Raw genomic sequence first — 21864 nt, 5'->3', positions numbered from 1 at the left:
AAAGAAGCGTATATATGTTAGAAAGAAGTGTATATATGTTAGAAAGAAGCGTATATATGTTAGAATGCTTAAAATAGCAATGGAAGTACGGACTGGACTACAGGTAAATAAACCTGTGAGAGGTTAACCTGCAGTGCTGACCCTCAGGACAGCTGTCTGTCTCTGGGACTTGGAGCTTGCTGGTTTGGCTGGGGTGCCTCTCCAGTGCTGGGAGTACACGAGTGCTCCCCATGCCTGATTTTATTAGTTGGGTTCTAGGGGTCGAATCTGGATCATCCTGATTCCCGAGCGAGCACTTCAAAGACCACCTCCAGCCTCTAACCGCCCCACACCCACACACTGCTTTTCTTTGCACGCATGTTGTTGAGACCAGCTTTCTCTGTGTAGCTTTGGTGCCACTCTGTCGACCGGGCTGGCCAAAAACTCAACGATTCACTTGAATCAACCTCCTGAGTGCTGAAATTAAATAAACTCTAACTGTGCTTTAAAACTTTTTTTCATGGAGGAAGGAAGCTGGCTAAAACGGATCACTGGTGAAGTGAAAGGAAATGAAAAAAGCTAAGGAACAGCAATGGTAACATTGAGTGAAGCCCACAAATTACAGAAAAAAACACAGAGTCCTGACGCCCCTCACAAACTCCAAGGCAGAACTACTACTGTCTAAGGACACACACTATGATTTTACTGTCTAAGGATTTATGCATTACGATCTTAACAGTTCAGAACAACCTGTGCTGGAGAGATGGCCTGGGACTAAAAGCACGCACTGCTCTTCCAGAGGACCAGAGTTCAATCCCCAGCACACCGTGAGCTGCTACAGGCATAAACAGCCTTCATCGCAGTTATTCCAATTTTTTTGTTGCTGTTAACATGAAATATTTTATGGCTAACAACTGTGTAAAAGCACCACATACCAATCTACTTCCGTTAAGTAAAACCCTAGCACCCTAAAATGGCACGAGCAGCCTTTCTTGCATATCATGCAGCACTAGCGGAGACCTACACCATAAAAAGCTAAGCACGAAAGGCCCGGGCCGGGGACGCACTCAGCAGTGTCATCAGCAGGATACCTGCTCACTGTGAACAAGACTATGAGTCTGATCCTCCAGCAAATAAAAATACTTAAAACTTTTAAACGCAGGCTTAATCATTCTAAGGACGAAACTCTAAACAGCCTTACCCAGCCACCTTGCTGAATGATGAACTCCGCCGCGTGGTCCTCCAGGTACGTCACACCAAACTGGAGCAGCACACTCAAAGGCTCTTGGCCGCGTCGCGTCAGTTCTAAGAGCATTTGTTGCAGCAAAACTAGAGGCACCAAAAGCTTGAAAGCAAAGGTGAAAACATAAAAAACATAAAAATTTCAAATTCTTACAAAGAATTTTATGTTCAAGCAGTGAAATGTTAATGCAGACACATGATTATGATTATTTCATTCTTACTATGATAGAACATCAACTCCTGCCAGGATTTTTCAGACTTTTATACGTGAATTTTATGTAAGAGGGAGCAGTAAAAGTGATTATATAAAAATAACCATGTGTAAAACATAGTACACAGAAAGTCACACAATAATTAATTATAATAAAAAAAATACAGCCAGGCAGTGGTGGCACACGCCTGTAATCCCAGCACTCTGGGAGGCAGAGGCAGGCGGATTTCTGAGTTCGAAGCCAGCCTGGGCTACAGAGTGAATTCCAGGACAGCCAGGGCTACACAGAGAAACCCTGTCTCAAAAAACTAAATCCAAAAAACAAAAAACAAAAATCAAACAAACAAACAAAAATACTAAAAGCAATTCAACAAAAGCTAATCTAAAAACTGCATCCACCCTAGCTGTTATAAAGAACTGCACTGTTCACTCACCAATTACCAAAACTGGTACACATACATATGTACACACATACATATAACTTACAGTGTCTCTGGAAAAAATATACAAGAAACTAGTAATAGTGCTAACTTAAGGTGAAGGAGGGCAGGGTTGATCCCAGTATTTCTGTACTATTTTCAAGACAGGGTTTCTCTGTGCAGCCCTGGCTGTCCTGGAAGACCACTCTGTAGACTCAGAGATCTGCCTTCCTCTGCCTCCCAAGTTTTGGGACCAAATGCTTTTATAACCTATTTAAAAACAAGGACTTTTCAGCCGGGCGATGGTGGCACACACCTGTAATCCCTGCACTCTGGGAGGCAGAGGCAGGCGGATTTCTGAGTTCGAGGCCAGCCTGGTCTACAGAGTGAGCTCCAGGACAGCCAGGGCTATACAGAGAAACCCTGTCTTGAAAAACCAAATCCAAAAAAACAAAAAAAAAAAACAAAAAAAAAAACCAACAAAAAACCCCAAAACAAGGACTTTTCATGGTTGCTGCTTATGAGACAGGCCTCTTACTGTTGCCAGGCTGGCTCCACACTTGTGGCAATCCTTTTGCCTTTGTCTGACATTACAGGTGTGACGATCACACCTGGCAACAATTAGTTATGAGCTACCTTATGAAAGTCATTGAAAGTCAAATACAAGGAGAGGCATTATAAATTATGCTTAATAGCCCTGTTGCTCAATTCTTAAAATAATCATAATTTACAACATAAACTAAGTAGCTAATCCTTCCTTTCAAAATAAACAACAACAACCCTCCAGGGCTGGGAATGCAGAGAATGGAGGGCCTGGTCACTGCTAACATCATGACAGAAAGCCAGAGGAAAGCAGGGAGGAGAGGAGAGGAGAAAGGAGGAGAGGACAAAGTGGCCAAGGTCAGGGAGCCATCTGCATGCAGGCTCTTGCCGCAAACATCAAAGTCTCCATGACCTAAGAAGGAATGCACGAGGAAATAAACCAATTTCAGTCCCTTGTTACTAGATTAGCAAGGAAATAATGGAATGACAAAGTATCTCCTCAAAAGAAAACAAACTTAAAGTGAGTCCATGTTTCACACTAATATCCTTCAGGAAAAGCAGCCCAGAGGGGATTTACTTTGAAGTCTGAATGGAAGAATGCAACACACAGCTTCATTTTTGACATTCTCAAGAGCTCCAGCTCAAAACATATTAAAGCCTTTCTTACCACTAAGGACAAGGGCTATGAAGAAGAAGATAGGGCTTTTACATAAGAAAGCCCATGAAGCCGTTTAAAACAAGATGACTGTTTATCTAGCCCCAGTGCTGGGCCGGGAGCAGGAGCGGGAGCAGGAGCAGGGTAGCTTGAAAACCTAAGATGTCCTCTGCAGCAAAGCATTCAAACTTCCTGTAATACTCCATAAATGTGTAACATTCTGAGACTGGAAATGCTTAACCTCCCATTATCTCTTGGGGAAATTAATTGCAAACATCTTATTTTATGAGCCACTACATAAAATAACATTTCTATTTCCTGTAAATTACCTCTTTCATATATGTCAAAAACAGTAATGTCATTTTATACATAATAAATGAGTGTAAGTGCAAAAACCTCTTCCGCTCCTGTCACTGTCAGCTCTGATCACAGTCCGTCTATTCACCAAAGCGCCAGTCTGTGAGTAATCTGTCTGTTCTTCACCCAGCGCGCTCCGGTCTTTCCTTATGGGTGTGTTATGGGCGTGGAATGGCAGTAACCGGATCACAGACCTTCACTCTACGGCACTAGCACTTTCTCTCTGGCTGATACATCCTTGTTGATACATGTCTTAGCAAACAAGAGTCATATCCTCCTCTTTCTTTCCTCACACTATTCTGATTTTTAAAACTTACATGTATTTCTTGACTGAGGAGGGACAGGCTGAGAGTGCACCGTGTGTGAAGCTCACAGGGCAATGCTGAAGAGGCCATTCTCTCCTTCCACCATGTGGTCCCAGGTCAAACTCAGGTCAGCAGGCTAGGTGGAAAGCACTCTTACCACTGCACCATTTTGCCACCCCTGTTTTGTTTTACTTAAGAGGGGATCTCATGCAGCTGAGGCTTGCTTTAAACTACTGATCTTCCTACTTATACCTCCCAAGTATTAGGATTACATGTGTACCACCACACCAGCTCGTAATAATTATTAAATGACTGCCACGCCAGGCTTACTCATCTGACAAGCTTTTCTTAATGGACTTCCGGACCTACTTGTTTTTATTTGTATTTTATTTATATTTCTTTGTTTTGTTTGAGACAAGTCTCATGTAGCCCAGGCTGGTCCACAGATCATCACATAGTAAGGACAGTCCTGACCTCTTACTCCTTGCCTCTACCTCTCAACTGCTGGCATCATAGACGAATCACTCTGCCCAGTTTAGGAGCACTAGTCTTTAAGCACAATGTAGATTACGTTTATATATTTAAACTTACTTTCCTATGCAAGAAGCATCAAGAGTTACTTCTAAGCAGGGGTAAGTATGTAGCTCAGCTGGTGGAGTATTTGCTTAGCATCCATGAAGCAACACATACAACTAGATGGTGGTGGCTCAAGCTTGTAAGCCCAGAAGGTTACACGTTAATAACAGGAAGCTTAGAAGTTCAACCTCCTCCCTGGCCACATAGTCAGCCCAAGGTTAATCTGGGCTAAATAAAATGCTGTTTCAAAAAACAAAAACAAGAACAGTTAAATTACTTCTACAACTCATCTATATCCCACAAGTATCACTCACAAATACTCTATATAATCTAAAATCCAATTTTTTTTAGTACTCCACATTATTTTAATTTTTTAATGTGAAAAGAAATGCTTGTCTTTTAATTTTTATTCTAAGTAATTTCCTAATGGGACAATAGATTCTGCATATGGAATATGCTTTTCCTGAAAGTTCTTGTAATGGAATGTCTAAGACTCTTTCAGTACCAGAAAGGATGACTTTTACTGTCTTACCTTTATTCACATATTTATTTAATTCCCTGACAGAAAATGGAGCCAAAAACATTTTTAAAAAAATGTGCAATTTGGCAATGAAAAAAAAAACATAAACAAATGTAAAGTGTGCAGAACACAAGTTGTAATTCTTAAAAACAAACTTCCTGCTCTGCCCTGGAGAACAAGACCCCTTAAATTCAAGGTACCAATTTATGAAAAGGCTTATTTGTTTGAAAGGAGAGAGCCTGAACTAAGAGTACAGTTTAAGGGGTTCCCTGCTCAAAAACAATGGTCTTGGCACACGCGGCCAGGCCCGGGCTCCATCCTGAGCTGGCAGCAGACGTGGCAGCAGCCATGGGTACTGGCTTTGCAGGCATGAGAGATGCAAGATGGAGAGCCTCATGAACTCTTGTTCAACGTCCGCTGAGGCCACCCCACTGGAGGAGGCTCTGAGAGGCTCTGTGGAGATGTGGAAGTGAAGCCTCGGCTGCAGTGGAGGCCCCGGGACACGGCAGACCTTAGACATCCACCACAGAGAGATGGGGATGGAGTGCAGCTGGCTCGACAGCCAGCCACACGTCTTCAGTGTCTCCCCACCCTCTACCTTTGCAAAGTAACAAACAGGCACCATAGTGTAACATAACCACACACACACACACACACACACACACACAACACAGTGGATTAACTGGCTGCTGCTCAAGAGATCCCATACAAGTTACTTAACCCTTTCCTGAAGTCATCACCTTAAGTAAATAAGTAACAGGTCAAAAGCTCATTGTGCTGGGGGGTAGGGGGTGTATAGTTCATTAGTAGAGTTCTAGCCTGACCTGCACAAAACCCCAGGTCCCCACTAGGTCAACAGGGTATCCCACCCCTTGCCAGGCCCAAAATAGGGCAATAAAATCCACTGTGCATTCTTCAAAGAGTTTGGAATGAGTAAATGATTTATGACATGAGATATATTACTATATGAACTATAAAACACACAAAACTTTTAAAAGAACCAGAAGAGGTTATCTATTAGATGAACAGCCCATGTTAACAAGTAGTCACTTGTTTGCCTGCAGACAAATGGATAGAGAAATGACTGGAAATGCCAGGAGCCGAGAGAGGGGGACAGCACACAACAGGGCAGACACTGAGGCACGCTGCAGGGCCTTGCAGCATTTCATTAACAGTAAAGGAAAACCATCCACATAACATAGTTTGGATTCATGCATTAGTTAATGCTAACACTTCTATGCTATGCAATGCTAACAGTTCTTTCAATATCTTACTATTAGCACTAACATTTTGTAAAAGCAAAGCTAAGGTGGTTAATACCTTGTTCCATCCGCTGGCATGGACTGCAGTCTCCACTGTACACTCACGATATGCCTCATATGTCACTGGCCTGTGAACATTGTGTTAAAAAGTCTGTGTCACAGAAAAGGACTAAAATTTCAGATGAATAAATATACAGACATTATTGTACGGCTGAACTTTTTGCTAATATGACAAGGATTGTTCAACATATTGCTTCCTTCCACCCAACCCCGAGATATGGCTTTTAATATTTGGTATGTGCTTCTTCCCAAAACATTCTCTGTATTGCTGGGGACGTCATTATAGCACAGGAAGATAAATGTGTATCCTAGCCATTACTTTTCAATTATTGGAATTTGTCTGGTTAAGACTTCTACACTGTAGACAAATGCCTGAATTACAGATACAGAATTAAGTGAGTTAAATGAAAACACAATCTAATCCTTTTCTTTCTTTAAGGCAAAAGTGTAAGCCTGGGGTGATATCAGACACTGTAATGCCAGCACTCAGGAGGTGGAGGCAGATCCATCTCTGAGTCTAAGACCAGCCTGGTCTACAGAATGAATTCCAAGACAGCCAGGGTTAAACAAAGAAACCCTGACTCAAAAAACCAGGGGGGGGGGGTAGTATAAATGTTAAAAACCAATAGGTAGGTCGTGAAGACTTTAGCACTGAGGCCATGGAGAGCGGAACAGACACGGTAGTAAGTGCTGGCCACGCTTTCTTTTACTTGGAGTCTAATATAAAACCCTGTGGGAGGCCGGGTCTACTGACCCGTGCCTATAATCTGAGAACTGAAGAAGCTGAGAAATATGCTACCCTGGGCCACACAGTGACTCCCAAACCACGTAGGGCTAAATAGCAAGAGCCTATCGCAAAAACACAAACAGACAAAAAAACATGGTGTGCAGAAAAATGAGTAGATCTTATTATCTGCATATTAGTCCTAATCAAACCAAGTCCTGGATTACTGTAAGAAACCACAAGTCTCACTAAAATTTGTTGAAGAACTTTGAGCACTATTTCCTTTAAAAATTTAAAACAAATAAAAACCATGGTACTAAATAATGTGAAGGCAACGATATCTTGGAAAATAAATTTATCCTTCCCATTTGGAACAAAGTATTAACAAACTTGGGTTTTTTTAAGTGGAAGTCAGGTACAGTGGCGCACACCTTTAGTCCCAGCACTCGAGGGCTGAGACAGGCAGAACTCCGAGAGGCCAACCTGGTCTACATAGTAAGCTCCGGACAGCCAGAGTAATGGAGAGAGACCCTGTCTCAAAAACAACATAAATAAATAGATAAATAAGAAAATAAAAAGTGGCTGGGTGGTGGTGGCACATGCCTTTAGTTCCAGCACTTGGGAGGCAGAAGCAGGTGGATTTCTGAGTTAGAGGCCATCCTGATCTATAGAGTGAGTTCCAGGACAGTCAGGGCTACACAGAGAAACCCTGTCTCAAAGAAGAAAAAAGAAAAGAAGAGAAGAGAAGAGAAGAGAAGAGAAGAGAAGAAAAGAAAAGAAAAAGTGGGAGGATACTTGGGTTTGTTTTTTTTGTTTTTTGTTTTTTTTTTAAATAGCTTTTAGAAATCCAATTCCAAGCCAGGTGGTAGTGGCACACGCCTGTAGTCCCAGCACTCTGGGAGGCAGAGGCAGGCGGATTTCTGAGTTCAAGGCCAGCCTGGTCTACAGAGTGAGTTCCAGGACAACCAGGGCTATACGGAGAAACCCGAAAAAAAAAAACGAAAAAACACAAATCCAAAAAAAAAAAAAAAAAAAATCCAATTCCAAAAGCATTTTCTGCTCTCACCACTCTAGGCTGTGATTTCTTCAGCCGATGAATGCGTAAGTATACAATAACTACCACTTATTAGTGGCCTAGTATGTAAGGTTTCTACTTTTCCCAATGATATTTTACATTACATCATACAGTATTACTTAGGAAGCCAAAGTTGGAAAAAGCTAAGAGACTACATATCCTAAAACCATGCCTGGCAAGCACCCAGTTGGATCTGGCCCCAACAGTACACTACTTCCATTTCAAGTATTCAATGATTCAGTCAAGGATTTTGATATTTGCCACAAAAATGTCCAGATGTCACACATAGCTGAAAAAAGAAACTTTGCCATATGGCTATTATGCTTAAAATATTAACATACACTGGCTTTCAAAGAGTCAGTAAGAATAAAAAGAGAATGAAATATCTCACTAATAATTTTTGAGTTTTTAAAATATTTGACTATACTGATTTAAGATACATTAAAACTTTCATCAATGTCATGTTTTATCTTCATGTGACATGCACCATATCTACTGAACAGCACTGATCTAAAGCCTCAGGAGCAGCTCTGATGACACAGGTACCATTCAGATACAGGTCAGCCTCACTTCACAGCTACAATGCTGTGGAGAGAGGATCTCACACTCACACACACACACACACACACACACACACATCACGCTTCTACCTTGTGACACTACATTCTCACTAGTGCCTAAATTCCTTTACAAGTCTTGGGCTTTAGGATTATGTAAGAGAGTCCTGTGAAACTCAGATTTCACCAGCTCCTATACCATCCATCTACCTATATCTCCCTGCAGCTTATGTGACTATTAGTTCCTGTCCTCCTTCCCTGAACTGTGTGGTGCTGCTGTGGGTCACTGAAGTCCTCACAGGAGTTCAGCTACAGGCTATGTACTTTATCATCCTTCAGAATGAAACAGGATTTAAAATATTATATGTACCACACATACATGCACATGGAACATATAGCAGGTTAAAACATTCATATTTTAATACATAGAGAAGTAAATAGCTAACTAACCAGCCTCCCCTTATGAGGTCTTAGAATATAGCAGAGAAGAAAGGGGTACCTTTAGAAATCAAAGGTATTTCATGTAAAGAATTTAAGATTATTTCCCCACTTTAGAAAAAACATTTGAAGGATTTCCACTTTATGAACTGCCTTCGATAACTGCACTATTTCCAAGGCATTAGAATCAGAGATTAAATTTTTCAAAAGTATACTTCTGAATAAATTTTACTTGCTATGCAACCAACTTCAAAACTATCACTATTCAGGGTCCAAGAAAATAAATATTCATCTAAGTCAGCTTCATCTCAAAGTAAAGCCAAGCTCAGGGCACGGTGGCACAGACCTTTAACCCTAGCACTGGACGGCAGAGGTAAGGTGAGTCCGTGAGTTCCCGGCCAGCTAAGACCTGTCTGAAAGTGAAGCCATACCATTCTGTTCACGCAGAGTTGGTAAGACTGCAGCCAAACTACAACTGACACAAAGAATGATTTGCATAAAGGGGGCTGGAGAGAGAACTCAGCAGCTAGGGTTAAGAGCACTCCCTGCTCCTGCCCACTTCCCAAGCACCCACACTCGGATCTGTGACGCGTGGAGCTCAGGGTCAGCGGCTCTGCTCAGCACTGTCGGGAGTCATGCTGAGAGCCCACGTGTCTGTGTAAGCTTTACTTCCTGGCCAGACTGTCCTTTCTACATTTCTTTAAGCGTGTGTCTGAGGTAGAAAATCCAATTATGGTTTCATTCCACTGAGTATAATTATGAATTTTATATTTGCTCATTTTACCAGAATATGCAGAAATAAACCCGACCTACTTCCTGAAAAAACATGGCCAACTATAAACCCTGACTATATAAGAATAAGGAGTGGCCTTACTACAGCAGTGACTTGGCATCGGAATTTCAGACTTTTAGTGAGGAATAAATTTCTTCCCATGTGACCCATCTTTATCAACTCATACTAATACTGGAGTTCATTACTAATTCCTCAATGGTTCTCACTGAAAAATTAGGGGAAGCTGACTCTGAAGCTTGTGTGAGCGTGCTGCATTTTCACTAGCTTCTCAACTGTAGCTTTCTTACAGTGAGGCCCGGAGCTGGGAAGGAGTTTGCTGTACGAGGTCAGAAGCTACGCTCAGGCAGATGGGCAATCCCAAAGATATTATCTGTGGATTTGGCTACAATTCTGAATACGAAATTTAAACTACCAAGATGAGCTCGTCACGCACTCCAGTACACAGCCCTCAGACATCCCATCTCGATACACGACATGGAAGAGAAGCAGGAGCAGCTGGAACAGGGCAGTGGCCTGTGTTATAGTGCAGTACATGCATCTGCTGAAACTTGGCAGCTCAACGGGTCAATAAAAACCATCAGGTCTTTTGGGGATACTTAAATCCCTGTTTCGGGGCAAATCAGGCATTCAAGACAAAGGAGGAAAGTGAAGAGCTGCCTAGAGCAGTGCCTCGGCCATCCCATCGGCCAACCCAGGCCGGCCGACGCCCAGACTCCTTACAAGCACACCCACTCGGCAGTGGCAACTCACTGGCTGAGGATCGTCTGCAATGCTTCCTGCAAAGGCTCTTTCAGATCCTGGGACACCCGTTCTCCAAGATGGGCCAAGCAGTCTTCTATGGAGCTTTCTGGGTCAGCGGGGCTAAACACTGGCGAGGTGTGATAGTCAAAGCCTGTGCTGGTGAAGGCTGAAGACAAGAGCAAAGAAAGACTAAGATGAATAAGCGTGCCCAGGCTGGAGAGATTGTCAGTGCTGCTCTTCCGGAGGACCCAGGGTGAGTTCCCAGCACCCAGGCCAGGGCATTCAGTCTTCTTCTGGCCTCCATGGACACTAGGTACATACAGACATACATGCAGACAAAACATGAATATACACTTTAAAGGTTGTACTACTAGTCAGGTCTAATGGTGTGCGCCTGTAATCTGGAGGATCTCAAGTAGGAAACCTGCCTGGGCTACTGTGTTAATAAAATAAAATAAAATAAAATAAAATAAAATAAAATAAAATAAAATAAAATAAAATAAAAAGAAATCAGCGAGGCATGGTAGTACATATCTTTAGATCCCAGCACTTGGAAGGTAGAGGCATCTCTGTGAGTTCCAGGCCAGCCTGGAACTTGTCTACAAATTGAGTTCCAAGACAGCCTGTCTCAAACAATCAAAACTCTGGGCATGGTAGCATACTAGGGAGGGAGAGGCAGGATGACCAGCCTTGGCTAAATGGTAAATCTAAGGTCAACCTAGGGTCCAATGAAATGATCTCAAAAAACATAACAAACAAAAAAATAAGAAAAAGAAAAGAAAGGGGGTATGTTTATGACAATCCATGAAACTAAGGTAATTTACTGTTAAGAATAAGAGTTGTAAGGTTCTTGGAAAGACTGGATAATCACTATACATACTAATCTCGTCTGGAACACAAAATTGATAGATCCTAAATTGTGAAGTTTTTATTGTTTTGTTTTTTAGATGGAGGTTTCCATATATAGCCCAGGCTGGCTTTGAACTCATTCTCCCACCTCAGCCTCTCAAGTGCTGGGATTACAGGCATAAACCACCACTGCTACTGTGTTAATAAAATAAAATAAAATAAAATAAAATAAAATAAAACAAAATAAAATAAAAAGAAATCAGCGAGGCATGGTAGTACATCTACCTACCTACCTACCTACCTACCCACCCATCCACCCACCCATCTACCCATCTATCTATCTATCTATCTATCTATCTATCTATCTATCCATCCATCCATCTATGTATATATGTATGTATGTATGTATCTATCTATCTATCTGTCTATCTATCTATCTATCTATCTATCTATCTTCTGCTAGTGTCTGTCTCACTGTAGTTCACCTGCATTTACTATGTAGCCTAGGATGGCCTCAAAGTTATAAGGATCTTCGTCCCTCTGCCTCCCAAGTGCTAACACTAGCACAACCCAGCATGCCCAGTTTATTCATAAATTTTGATTCATCTTTTTTCACAATTAACAAGGAACTTATTTAAAAACACAATCTATCAGTTGTTTATTGAAAGTTATTAGGTTTTATATATTTAGGAACACACACACACACACCCCACACACCACCCCAACAGTTTAAAAAACAGAGGCCATAAATTTTGAAGAGACCATGGGAGAGGCACGTGGAAAGGAAGGAAATGATGTAATTACAATGCTTCCAAAAATAAAATATCTTTTGTTTTGTCTTTTTTGTGGGGCTTTTTTGTTGTTGTTTTCCAAGATAGGGTTTCTCTGTGTAGCCTTGGCTGTCTTGAAACTCACTCTGGGGGCTTGTGAGATGGCTCAGTGGTTAAGAGCACCGATTGCTCTTCTAAAGTTCATGAGTTCAAATCCCAGCAACCACATGGTGGCTCATGACCATCTATAATGAAATCTGACGCCCTCTTCTGATGTCTGAAGACAGCTACAGTGTACTTACACATATAATAATAAATACATCTTAAAAGGGGGGGGGGAGGGCTGGAGAGACATCTCAGTGGTTAAGAGCTCTCTTCTGGAAAAAAAGAAACTCACTCTGTAGACCAGGCTGACCATGAACTCACAGAGAACCATCTGTAGCTGCCTCAACAGTGCTGGCATTAAAGGCACACACCATCACTGCCTAGCTATAAAATGTAATTTAAAATGTGTATTTTGGCAAAAAAAAAAAAAAATTTAAAAAGTGACTAGGTTATGGAAGTCATTTTCTGATGGAAGTGGAGCCTGCTCTCCTGTGGGGATCCATGTGGTACTACAAACCTGTGAACACAGACATAAATGCATCTTTGGAGGAGGAGACAGCTGTGGCAGTTGCTGACAGATGTGGTAGTAAACGTCTTTAATCCTGCCTCCTGTACACCAAGCTGGCCTGGAGGCAGAGGCAGGCAGATTCTGTGAGTTTCAGGCCAGTTACATAGAAATTCTGTCTCAAAACAAACAAACAAAAAGGAGAAAAAACAAGAAAACCAACCAAATCAACCAAACCTTAGAAGCATAGCCAACTGAATACGCTCACTGCCGGGAAGTGAGAGTGAACAGACCTTCAGCGACTTCTTTGTCCAAGGATTTCAGTTCTTCCTCAATCTCAGATTTAAGTTTTAACAAAACTTCTGGATTCAGAGACTGTGGAGCGACATCTAGTTGAACTCCTGAAACAAACAAGAGGAAACGAGAGAGGTTGCTATAGCAAGAGGGACAGATAGGCCAATAGGATGCAGCAGCATTAGCCAGATGTGGAGGCTGTGGCAGGAGGGTCACTTCAGATGAGGATGACAGAGCCAGCCTGGGCATCATAGGAATACCCTATCTCAAAACCAACCAACAGACAAAGCAGACCTATTTACACTTGCTATTAAGTCAGAACACAAATCAATTTCATTATTAAACTAGAAGGTATTTTTGCAACATAATAAAGCTGAGGTACTGATCAGTGGAAAAGCATCTGCCCAAATGCAGACACCCTGACTAACCCCCCGGAATTGGAAAAGAAAAAGCAAGAAGAAACAGCAATTAATAAAAAAGTATTTAGGGCTAAGTAAAACCTAGAAAAGAAACCCCTGCGCATTTCTGGGAATGAGAAAGAACAGAATCCAGAAACGCACAGCTGAGACAGGAAGAGAATGGTATCACCAGGCACTGCTCTTCTCTGGGTGTTGGCCCGAGATACCGGCTACTTGTTTCAAGTGAGTTTCAAGGAGTTTCACTTCCTTTCCTTATCTTTATCCAGAACCCTATGGAGATGGGGTTCTACCTCATCTCTCTGTGCTCTATATTACAGACCTCTAGGAAAGGCTGGGCGGTGTGGTTTATACCCATAATCCCAGCATTTGGGAGGCAGAAACTGCCAAGTTTGATGCCAGCCTGGTATAATAACGAACTCTAAGACAATCACGACTACATGTGTAGTGAGATCCTGCCTCAGAAGTAAATAAGCAGACAGCCCTTAATAAACAGCAACAACCTCTGTGCTCAGAACTGTGCTCAGATGAAAGTGATAGAGCGCCCCATGGCAGATAAAGGATTCCCGGAGCAAGTGCGGTCTGCGTTCTTGGCTTTGACTAAGAATCAATGCTAATGTGACCATCTAGGACCTTACGGGTAGCACAGCTTTGACGTCATTCTCAGTGTAGAAATCTACAGTATTCCTACTTCTCATTTTACTCCTTGGATTTTTCCACTTATGTGTGGACAGAGGCAGGGAAATATATGCAAGTGTGCATACAATCATACATGCACTGCATGCATGTGTAAGTGGGAGGCAGAGGCTAACATCAGATGCCCTCCCATTTTATTTGTTGTCTTTTTATATGTATGAGGGTTTTGCCTGCATGAATTTCTGCATACCACATGAATGCCTGATACTCATGGATGCCCTAGAACTGGAGTTACAAATGGTTGTGAGTTGCCATATGGTTCTAGGAATTGAACCCAGGTCCCCTGCAAGAGTAGCCAGTATTCTTTACCAATATAGTATTTTAATTAATTTATTTGAGAATTTCACATCATGCACCCTAATCACACTTCTCAGTCCCCCCATGTCCACCCCCATCATTCATATTCTCTCTCTCTCTCTCTCTCTCTCTCTCTCTCTCTCTCTCTCTCTCTCTCTCTCTCTCTCTCTCTCTCTCTTTCACACACACACACACACACACACACAGGGGAGGTGGGACATAAGTCCAATTTGAATTGTATAAACACTCACTGGAGCATGGTCAACCTCCCAGTGGCCAGCCCCCTGAAGAAAGCGGAGTCCTTCTGGCCCAGACCCTGGGCAGGATGAGCCCTTCCCGCCCGGACCCTGGGCAGGATGAGCCCTTCCCGCCTGGACCCTGGGCAGGATGAGCCCTTCCCGCCCGGACCCTGGGCAGAAGCCATCGATCGTAGGATGCTAGGCTTCAACATCCTTAGCACAATATTTCTTTTGGCATGTTTAGTATTTGTCTTTAAGATTTATTTATTTATATGCATGTATAATATAAATATACATTACATAAATGTGTGTGTGCACACACGTGCACGCATGCGTGCTCTCTATGTGTGTATGTATGCCTGCATGACAGAAGAGGGCATAAGATCCCATTGTAGATGGTTGTGAGACACCATGTGCTTGCTAGAGTTGAGCTCAGAACCTCTGGAAGAGCAGCCAGTGCTCTCAACACTGAGCCATCTGTACAGCCCCCTATCACCATTTCTAAGAGTTCTCTTTGATGCCTTCCTGTTTAGGCTGTTACTTTTGGGGGTAGGAGGGTACAGGTTGTCAGCAACTTTCTATGTGCCTCTTTCTCAATGGTTTGTCTGTAGGCATCGATGAACACCACTGTGAAAGAAGCTTCTTTCCTCGCCTTTCTAGTCAGCGGAAGTGCAGATCCTGGGTTTCTACGTGATTTCTAGCAACATCACAGAGCACACACATCCACATGGTCTCCAGCATCAGCACACACCTAGAACCTCCACTTGGTTTCCAGTGGCGGCTTGGACCATGGACCTCAACGTAGCCACAGCCAGTGTTCTTAACTGCTGGGCCATTTCTTTACTCCGTCCATCTTATTCTTTGAAACAGGGTCTTCCTGAACTGGAGCACAGGAGCTAGCCGTTTGTCTCTGCCTCCCCAGTACTGGGTTACAAAACAATGCCACTGCAGCTGCGGGGACCCAGCTCAAGTTCTCGGGTTTGCAAGGTAGGCACATTACTAACGGCACTGTCTCCTGGGACCTACCACACACTGTTCTGAGAGAGAAGGGTCTTACCAAATAGCCCTATCTGGGGGACCCAACACAGTCTTCTGTCCCACACTCCAGTTGCTGAGATGTTAAACATGTGTCATCATACCTGGCTCCATAGTGCATACTTATAAGACACATCAAATTATGTGTGGTGAACAGTTGTTTTTAAGAAGCAACCCAGCATGGAGCTAAAGAGATGGCTCAGTGGTTAGGAGTATGGATTGCTCTTCTAGAGGACCTGGGTTCAATTCCCAGCACCCACATGGCAGCTCACGGCTGTCTAGAACACCAGTTCCTGAGTAATCAGCACCCTCACACAAACATGCATGTAGACAAAACACAAACACATGTAAGTACACATAAAATAAAAATAAATAAATCATAGAAAAAATGTAAAAAAGCAACCCAGCATGAATCTGCTGCCAGTGTCTTCACTATTTAATAATGAAAACTCCCTCTGCTTCCCTCTTACCTACTGCCCTTCTTTTTCCTGATGATCACCCTCCAACGACCTCCAAGTCTGCCTCTCCACCATGTCGTCAGTCTTCAATGATGTTTTTTAAAAGACAGAGTCTCAACTTTCCCAGACAGGACTTGAGCTCACTATGTAGTCAAAGGTGACCTTGACCTTCTGACTGTGTGCCACCATGCCCCGTTCTCTGTGGTGTGGGGACTAAGCCTAGGGTTTGATGCAAGCACTCTATCAACTGCCCTGCATTCCTAGTCTTCAGTAACTTACCCATGCTTGGAGTTCAGTAGAAGACTTTCAGATCTTCTTTCTTTGGTAGTCAGTACCAACGAATAGACACTCACATGCTCGCTAGCTATTCCTGATGTGTTTACACTTTGTTCAGACCAGATTACAAACACTCTGAGACACTTACATTCTGGTCTAAGACTTAAGTCAAACATGAACTAAAGGAAGACAAATACTTGGTAGTGGTGGCTGTCACTATCTACTGTGGTACAACCTAAAGCATTACAGTGGATAGAAGAATATGTACAGAACACACAGAGCAAACTGCTGGCAGAAAAAGACTCAATACAAAAAGAAACTTCCATAACTTATACAGACAAAAAATGGTTCATACATAAATGTAAAGAAATAAAAATTATTTACTACTGCTTTGAGGCTACTAAAAAATGGCAAAAATTTTAAAAAATAAGTAAACTGAGAAGTAATTTTCTACAAGAGCCTATGAAAACTAACCAACCACATACAGGGCAGTAAACTCACCATTTATTTACAGCAGTGAATCAAGAGAGGGAATACAAGGAAGAGAAGAAAGGAATCTGACCTCAACCACTGCCTCCACACTGATGAGGACTGTGGTCACTAACTGGAGCCTAAGACCTCAGCTTCCGACCAGCAGTCTGTAAGCCAACCAGTTCTCACCAGTACTTGCCCATGCACCAAACTGTCCACACAAAAACAATATTCAAAATCAGACCTGTCTTCAGTGGCAGCTCATGCCTATAATCCCAGCATTTGGGAGACTGAGGTATTATAACTGCCACAGTAGAGGAGGGAGGAGGAAGAGAGAGAGAGAGAGAGAGAGAGAGAGAGAGAGAGAGAGGAGAAGAAGGAGGAGGTGGAGGAGGGAGGGAGGGAGAGAGAGAGAGAGAGAGAGAGAGAGAGAGAGAGAGAGAGAGAGAGAGAGAGATCATTCAGTTAAGTGACTTATTACTGAACCCAAGAATGTATAATTATAGTTTTTGTACACAGTCTCAAATAAGAAGTGATGCCATCTGTCATGAGCGTCTTTTGGGAAGACACGCACTAGTCCAAACCATATGCAGCCCCACACAGCCCTGACCACCACCAGCAACCCACACAGTAAATGACATTTTCTTGGTTACCATATGCCTCACGCCCCAGCAGAATTAGGAGAAGCGGCTGGTTCGAGGAGTGCCCATTCTCATGAAACCGACGTGATGTTGATTACACGGGACAAGTTGTCATACTTGATAATAAACCATGTGGAAAGCCTAAACCAGAACAAGGCCACTGCTGCTAGACACAAAAGGCTAGCTAGCTACCCACCCAAGGACAGACAGACTCAGTGATCTTCATCTAATTAATCCTCTCCACCCAGACGTGACTACACAGCAGGGCCAATGCAGCATGAATCCTGTTCAATGAATCCAGGGAAAATATTCAGCACGCTAAAGTCCACCCACTTCAATCCAAACTAAGGGACAACCGAGTCAGCAGTCAGCACGTCCTAGCACTGAAATTCGTTCAGAACTTTCGAATTAAGTACCACTAACACATTTTGGCCAACTGAATGGGCTAAATCAAAGAGAAGTAAATTCTGTATCTACAAATCTCCACGCTGAGACACACTAAAATCACCCCTAAGGGCAGACTGGAGAAATGACCTTTTTGTTGCTTTTACAAAGGACCTGGGTTGATGCCCAGCATTCACAACCATTCATGGCTAGAGTTCTATCTGATTCTCTCCTGTAGACCTCTGCAGGTATGAGGTATACATGTGGTGCACATACATATAGGCAGGCAGAACACTAAGATGCATAATATAAAATAAATAAATCTAAAAATAATGTTTTTCAGCTGAGCATAGTGCTGTACACCTTTAATCTCAGCACTTAAGGGGCAGAGAGAATGGATCTCTGAATTTGAGGCTAGTCCAGTCTATGAAGAGAATTCCAGGAAAGCAAAGGCTACATAGTGAGACTGTCTCTAAATTAATTATTAACTGATTAATTAACTTTTAAATTAAGTAGCTGAGCATGATGGTACACTCCTTTAATCCCAGCACTTGGGAGGCAGAGACAAGGAAATCCCCTGCGAGTTCCAGGTCAGCAAAGTATCACAGTGAGACACTGCCACAGTTGTTTTGTTGTTGTTTTGTTTTGTTTTTGGGTTTTGTCAACTTGATACAAGCTAGGGTCATTTGGAAAGAAGTAACTTGAACTGAGAAAATGCCTCCATCAGGTCAGCCTGGAGGTGAATCTACAGGACATTTTCTTGAATAATGGTCCAAGTGGGTGGGCCCAGCCCACTGTGGGCGGTTGTTACCCCAGGCAGGTAAAAGATCGCAGGTTGAGTAAGCCACGAGGAGCAAGCAGTAAGCAGCACTCCTCTGTGGCCTGTGTGTCAGCTCCCACCTCGAGTTTTCTGCCTGGTTTGGGTGACTGCCTCCCCTCCCCTCAATGACAGACGGTGTTGAGAACACAGACGCTAAACAACCCCTTTCCTCCCCAAGTCATGGTGTTTCTTTATCACAGCAATAGAAAGTAAATTAAGATTAAAAAACAAACAAATATGAGCCTGAACTAACATCAACTCCCAAGCTTGTAAGTTATAAAGAGTGACAGCAGCAGCCCAGTGTGGTGGCGCATGCCTTTAGTCCCAGCACCTGGGAGGCAGAGGCAGGCGGATCTCTGTAAGTTCAAGCCTAGCCTAGCCTGGTCTACAGAGAGTCCAGGACAGCCAGGGCTGGTCACACTGAGAAACCCTGCCCCGGAAAATAAAATAAAAGAGTAACAGCAAGAAGCCCCACACACTGGACTCTCGCTGTCCAGGGAAGGAGGCCACTACATGAGACTGTCTCAAAAGCAAACAGATAGTACATTATAATAAAACATACAGAATTTAAGACTAGAAATACATTTATCGTCAATAAACCTCTTTTTTTTTTTTTATTTTGTCACTTTTTAAAACTAAATCTCACTATGTAGCCTGGGTTGGCTTCAAACTCATCGTTGTCCTGCTTCAGACTCTAAACTTCATCTGGGATGACAGGTGACAGGTGTGTACCACCGTATTTCACCCTGTCACATTTCTGAGAAGGGTATCAAGGCTGCTCAGGTAAAGAGTAACATTTTCAATATATGGTGGTCAAGGACAACTAGATATTCTAAAGGAATCAACTGATATTATTTCAAATACACACACACATACATACACACACATACACACACACACACACATCCCCCACCCCAAAAACTGATCCAACACCTAAATGTAAGAGATAAGGCCACCAGGCAGCGGTGGTACAGACCTTTAATCGCAACATTCTGGAAGCAGAGGCAGGAGGATCTCTGTGAGTTTGAGGCCAGCCTGGTCTACAGAGTGAGTTAGTACAGCAAGGGCTACATGGTGGGGGTAGGTGGGAAGGGAGGAGGGAGGGGGGTAAGGAAATAAACTGTAAACCATGAAAGTAAACAGGACAAGTCACTAAATGGAAGAAAGTACCTCGAAACCACATTAGGTATCCAGAATATACACAGACTCCTCTAGCTCAACAATAAAAGAGAAGAAATAACCTATTCAAAAATTAAAAAAGAGTAGGAAACAGATTTCTCCAGATACATAATGGCCAGTAGCACATAAAAGTGTGTTCAACACCATTAGTCACTACAGAAAAACAAATTAGAATGACAAGGGCTTGGGAGCTAAAGGCCTAAGACATGACTCAGCAGGGAAAGGGGCTTGCAGCACAAGCGTGGGGGCCTCAGTTCTCCCCACACGAAAATGGAGGGAACTAACTCCAGAAAGTTGTCCTATGACCTCCATATGTACAATACACACATGCACACGCACACGCACACACGGTGGTTTACACTTACAATAATCTTAAGAGGACTGCCATGAGTTTGAGGCTAAATTAGGATACGAAGTGAGTTCCAGGTCAACCTGGGCTAGTGAGACTCTGTTTCAAAAAGTCCAAATAAATAATATTTAAATATAGACAAAGCAATCCTACATCTGGGATACATACCAGACAGAATCCAAAACAAGGGCCAGAGTTGTAGCTCAGTGGGCTGCACGCTGGCCTGGCACGCTATCGATTGCGTCTGAGCCCTGGTGCCAGCCCCGCTTCCACACACACTGGGCATGTTTCCTGTGGCATACTTTCCATGCCCAGGCATCTCATAGGCCCATTAATCTAATGTCAACACTCAGGAGGTAGAAGCTGGAGGACTTCAAGGTCACCTCCAGCTACACAGACAGTTCATGGCTAGCCTGGGCTACATGAGACTTAGTCTCAAAACAACAAAAAGAATTCAAAGCAGGAACTTAGCACATATTTATATATCCATGTTCAAGGTAGAATTACTCCCAATAGCTAAAATGTAAGAAAACCCAAACCTCTCCATAAACAGATGAATGGATAAATAAAATGTGGTATATGCAAATATTCTGCCTTAAGAAGGAAAGAGACAGGCTAGAGAGATGGCTCAGCGATTAAGGGCACTGACTGCTCTTCCAGAGGTCCTTAGTTCAATTCCCAGCGACCACATGGTGGCTCACAACCATCTATAATGGGATCCGATGGCCTCTTCTGGTATATCTGAAGACAGTTACAGTGTATTCATATATGTAAGATCTTAAAAAAAATAAATAAAAAAATAAAAAAAGAAGGAAAGAGACACACCATAATATAAATCACAGGTCACAAAATGACAAATACTTAAGACCCTTGGTTCGACTTCCAGTACTATACAAAAAATAGAATAGAAATGTTTCCTTATTAACTCTGTATTAATGAGCACAGAAAGCAAGTTGTCTATGTTAATTTATGCCAAGTTGAATGTAACAAAACAGATCACTTGGCATATGATATGTACAGAAGGATTCCAAGTAGTCAAAATATACAATCCAAACTAAGTATGGTAGCTTACACTGGTAATCCCAGCCTAGATCGGGGCCAGCTAAGCCACCTGAGAACCTGTCAAAGAAAAAAATGAACAAAAAACACAAGGAGGGAGAGAAAGAAAAGAGACTGAACACAAACTAGAGCAGCACAGAAGCCAAGCTCAGAAAAGCTGTGGACAAGCCACCTACGCACAGAGGTTACCCAGAGTGTGACTTAGTTAGGAAATAATGAAAACACATAACACGACAGAGAATCCTCATGTAGCCACTTCTCAGTTACTGCTCCACCAATGTGAACCAAACCCTAACCACGGCGCTGTAATAAACCCTATCCCCAGACATTACACAGGGGTGGGGTCTACGTCACATCAGTGGTCTCCCTAGGGAGGTCGCTCTCATGCTTGGGGTACCAGCTATACTCTCAACAAACGAAGGCTTCGGCAGAGAGGCCAGGTGGGGCTCCCAGGAAGACGCTGAAGCTTGGTGGTAGACAGCGAGCGTTTACTGAGCACAGCAAGGCTGGTCTGGCTCACTCATCTCCAAGCTGACTGGTTCAATCCGCTTCTCTCAGCTTCTT

At 42.9% G+C, this 21864-nt stretch overlaps 1 protein-coding gene across 6 annotated transcripts in view; it reads right to left on the bottom strand.

Annotated features, from left to right (window-relative positions):
* Nucleotides 1-21864, bottom strand: part of Bcl2l13 (BCL2 like 13) — a 55459-nt gene that overhangs the window by 11929 nt on the left and 21666 nt on the right. For 2 of the 6 annotated variants that reach the window (XM_052174753.1, XM_052174752.1), the window contains exons 4-8: nucleotides 17113-17172; nucleotides 12980-13087; nucleotides 10467-10623; nucleotides 6128-6197; nucleotides 1181-1324 (exon numbers count right to left, since the gene is read on the bottom strand). In XM_052174753.1, the coding sequence (XP_052030713.1) occupies nucleotides 1181-1324; nucleotides 6128-6197; nucleotides 10467-10623; nucleotides 12980-13087; nucleotides 17113-17172 (539 nt within the window). Of the gene's footprint in view, nucleotides 1-1180; nucleotides 1325-4302; nucleotides 4489-6127; nucleotides 6198-10466; nucleotides 10624-12979; nucleotides 13088-17112; nucleotides 17173-21864 lie in introns of those variants that run through there. The other 4 variants (XM_052174754.1, XM_052174755.1, XM_052174756.1 and 1 more) reach the window with 4 other exon arrangements.

This window comes from Apodemus sylvaticus, chromosome 2 (genome assembly GCF_947179515.1).
Source record: "Apodemus sylvaticus chromosome 2, mApoSyl1.1, whole genome shotgun sequence".
In the NCBI taxonomy this organism is placed as follows: domain Eukaryota; kingdom Metazoa; phylum Chordata; class Mammalia; order Rodentia; family Muridae; genus Apodemus; species Apodemus sylvaticus.
This window is presented reverse-complemented; position numbering and strand designations above follow the sequence as displayed.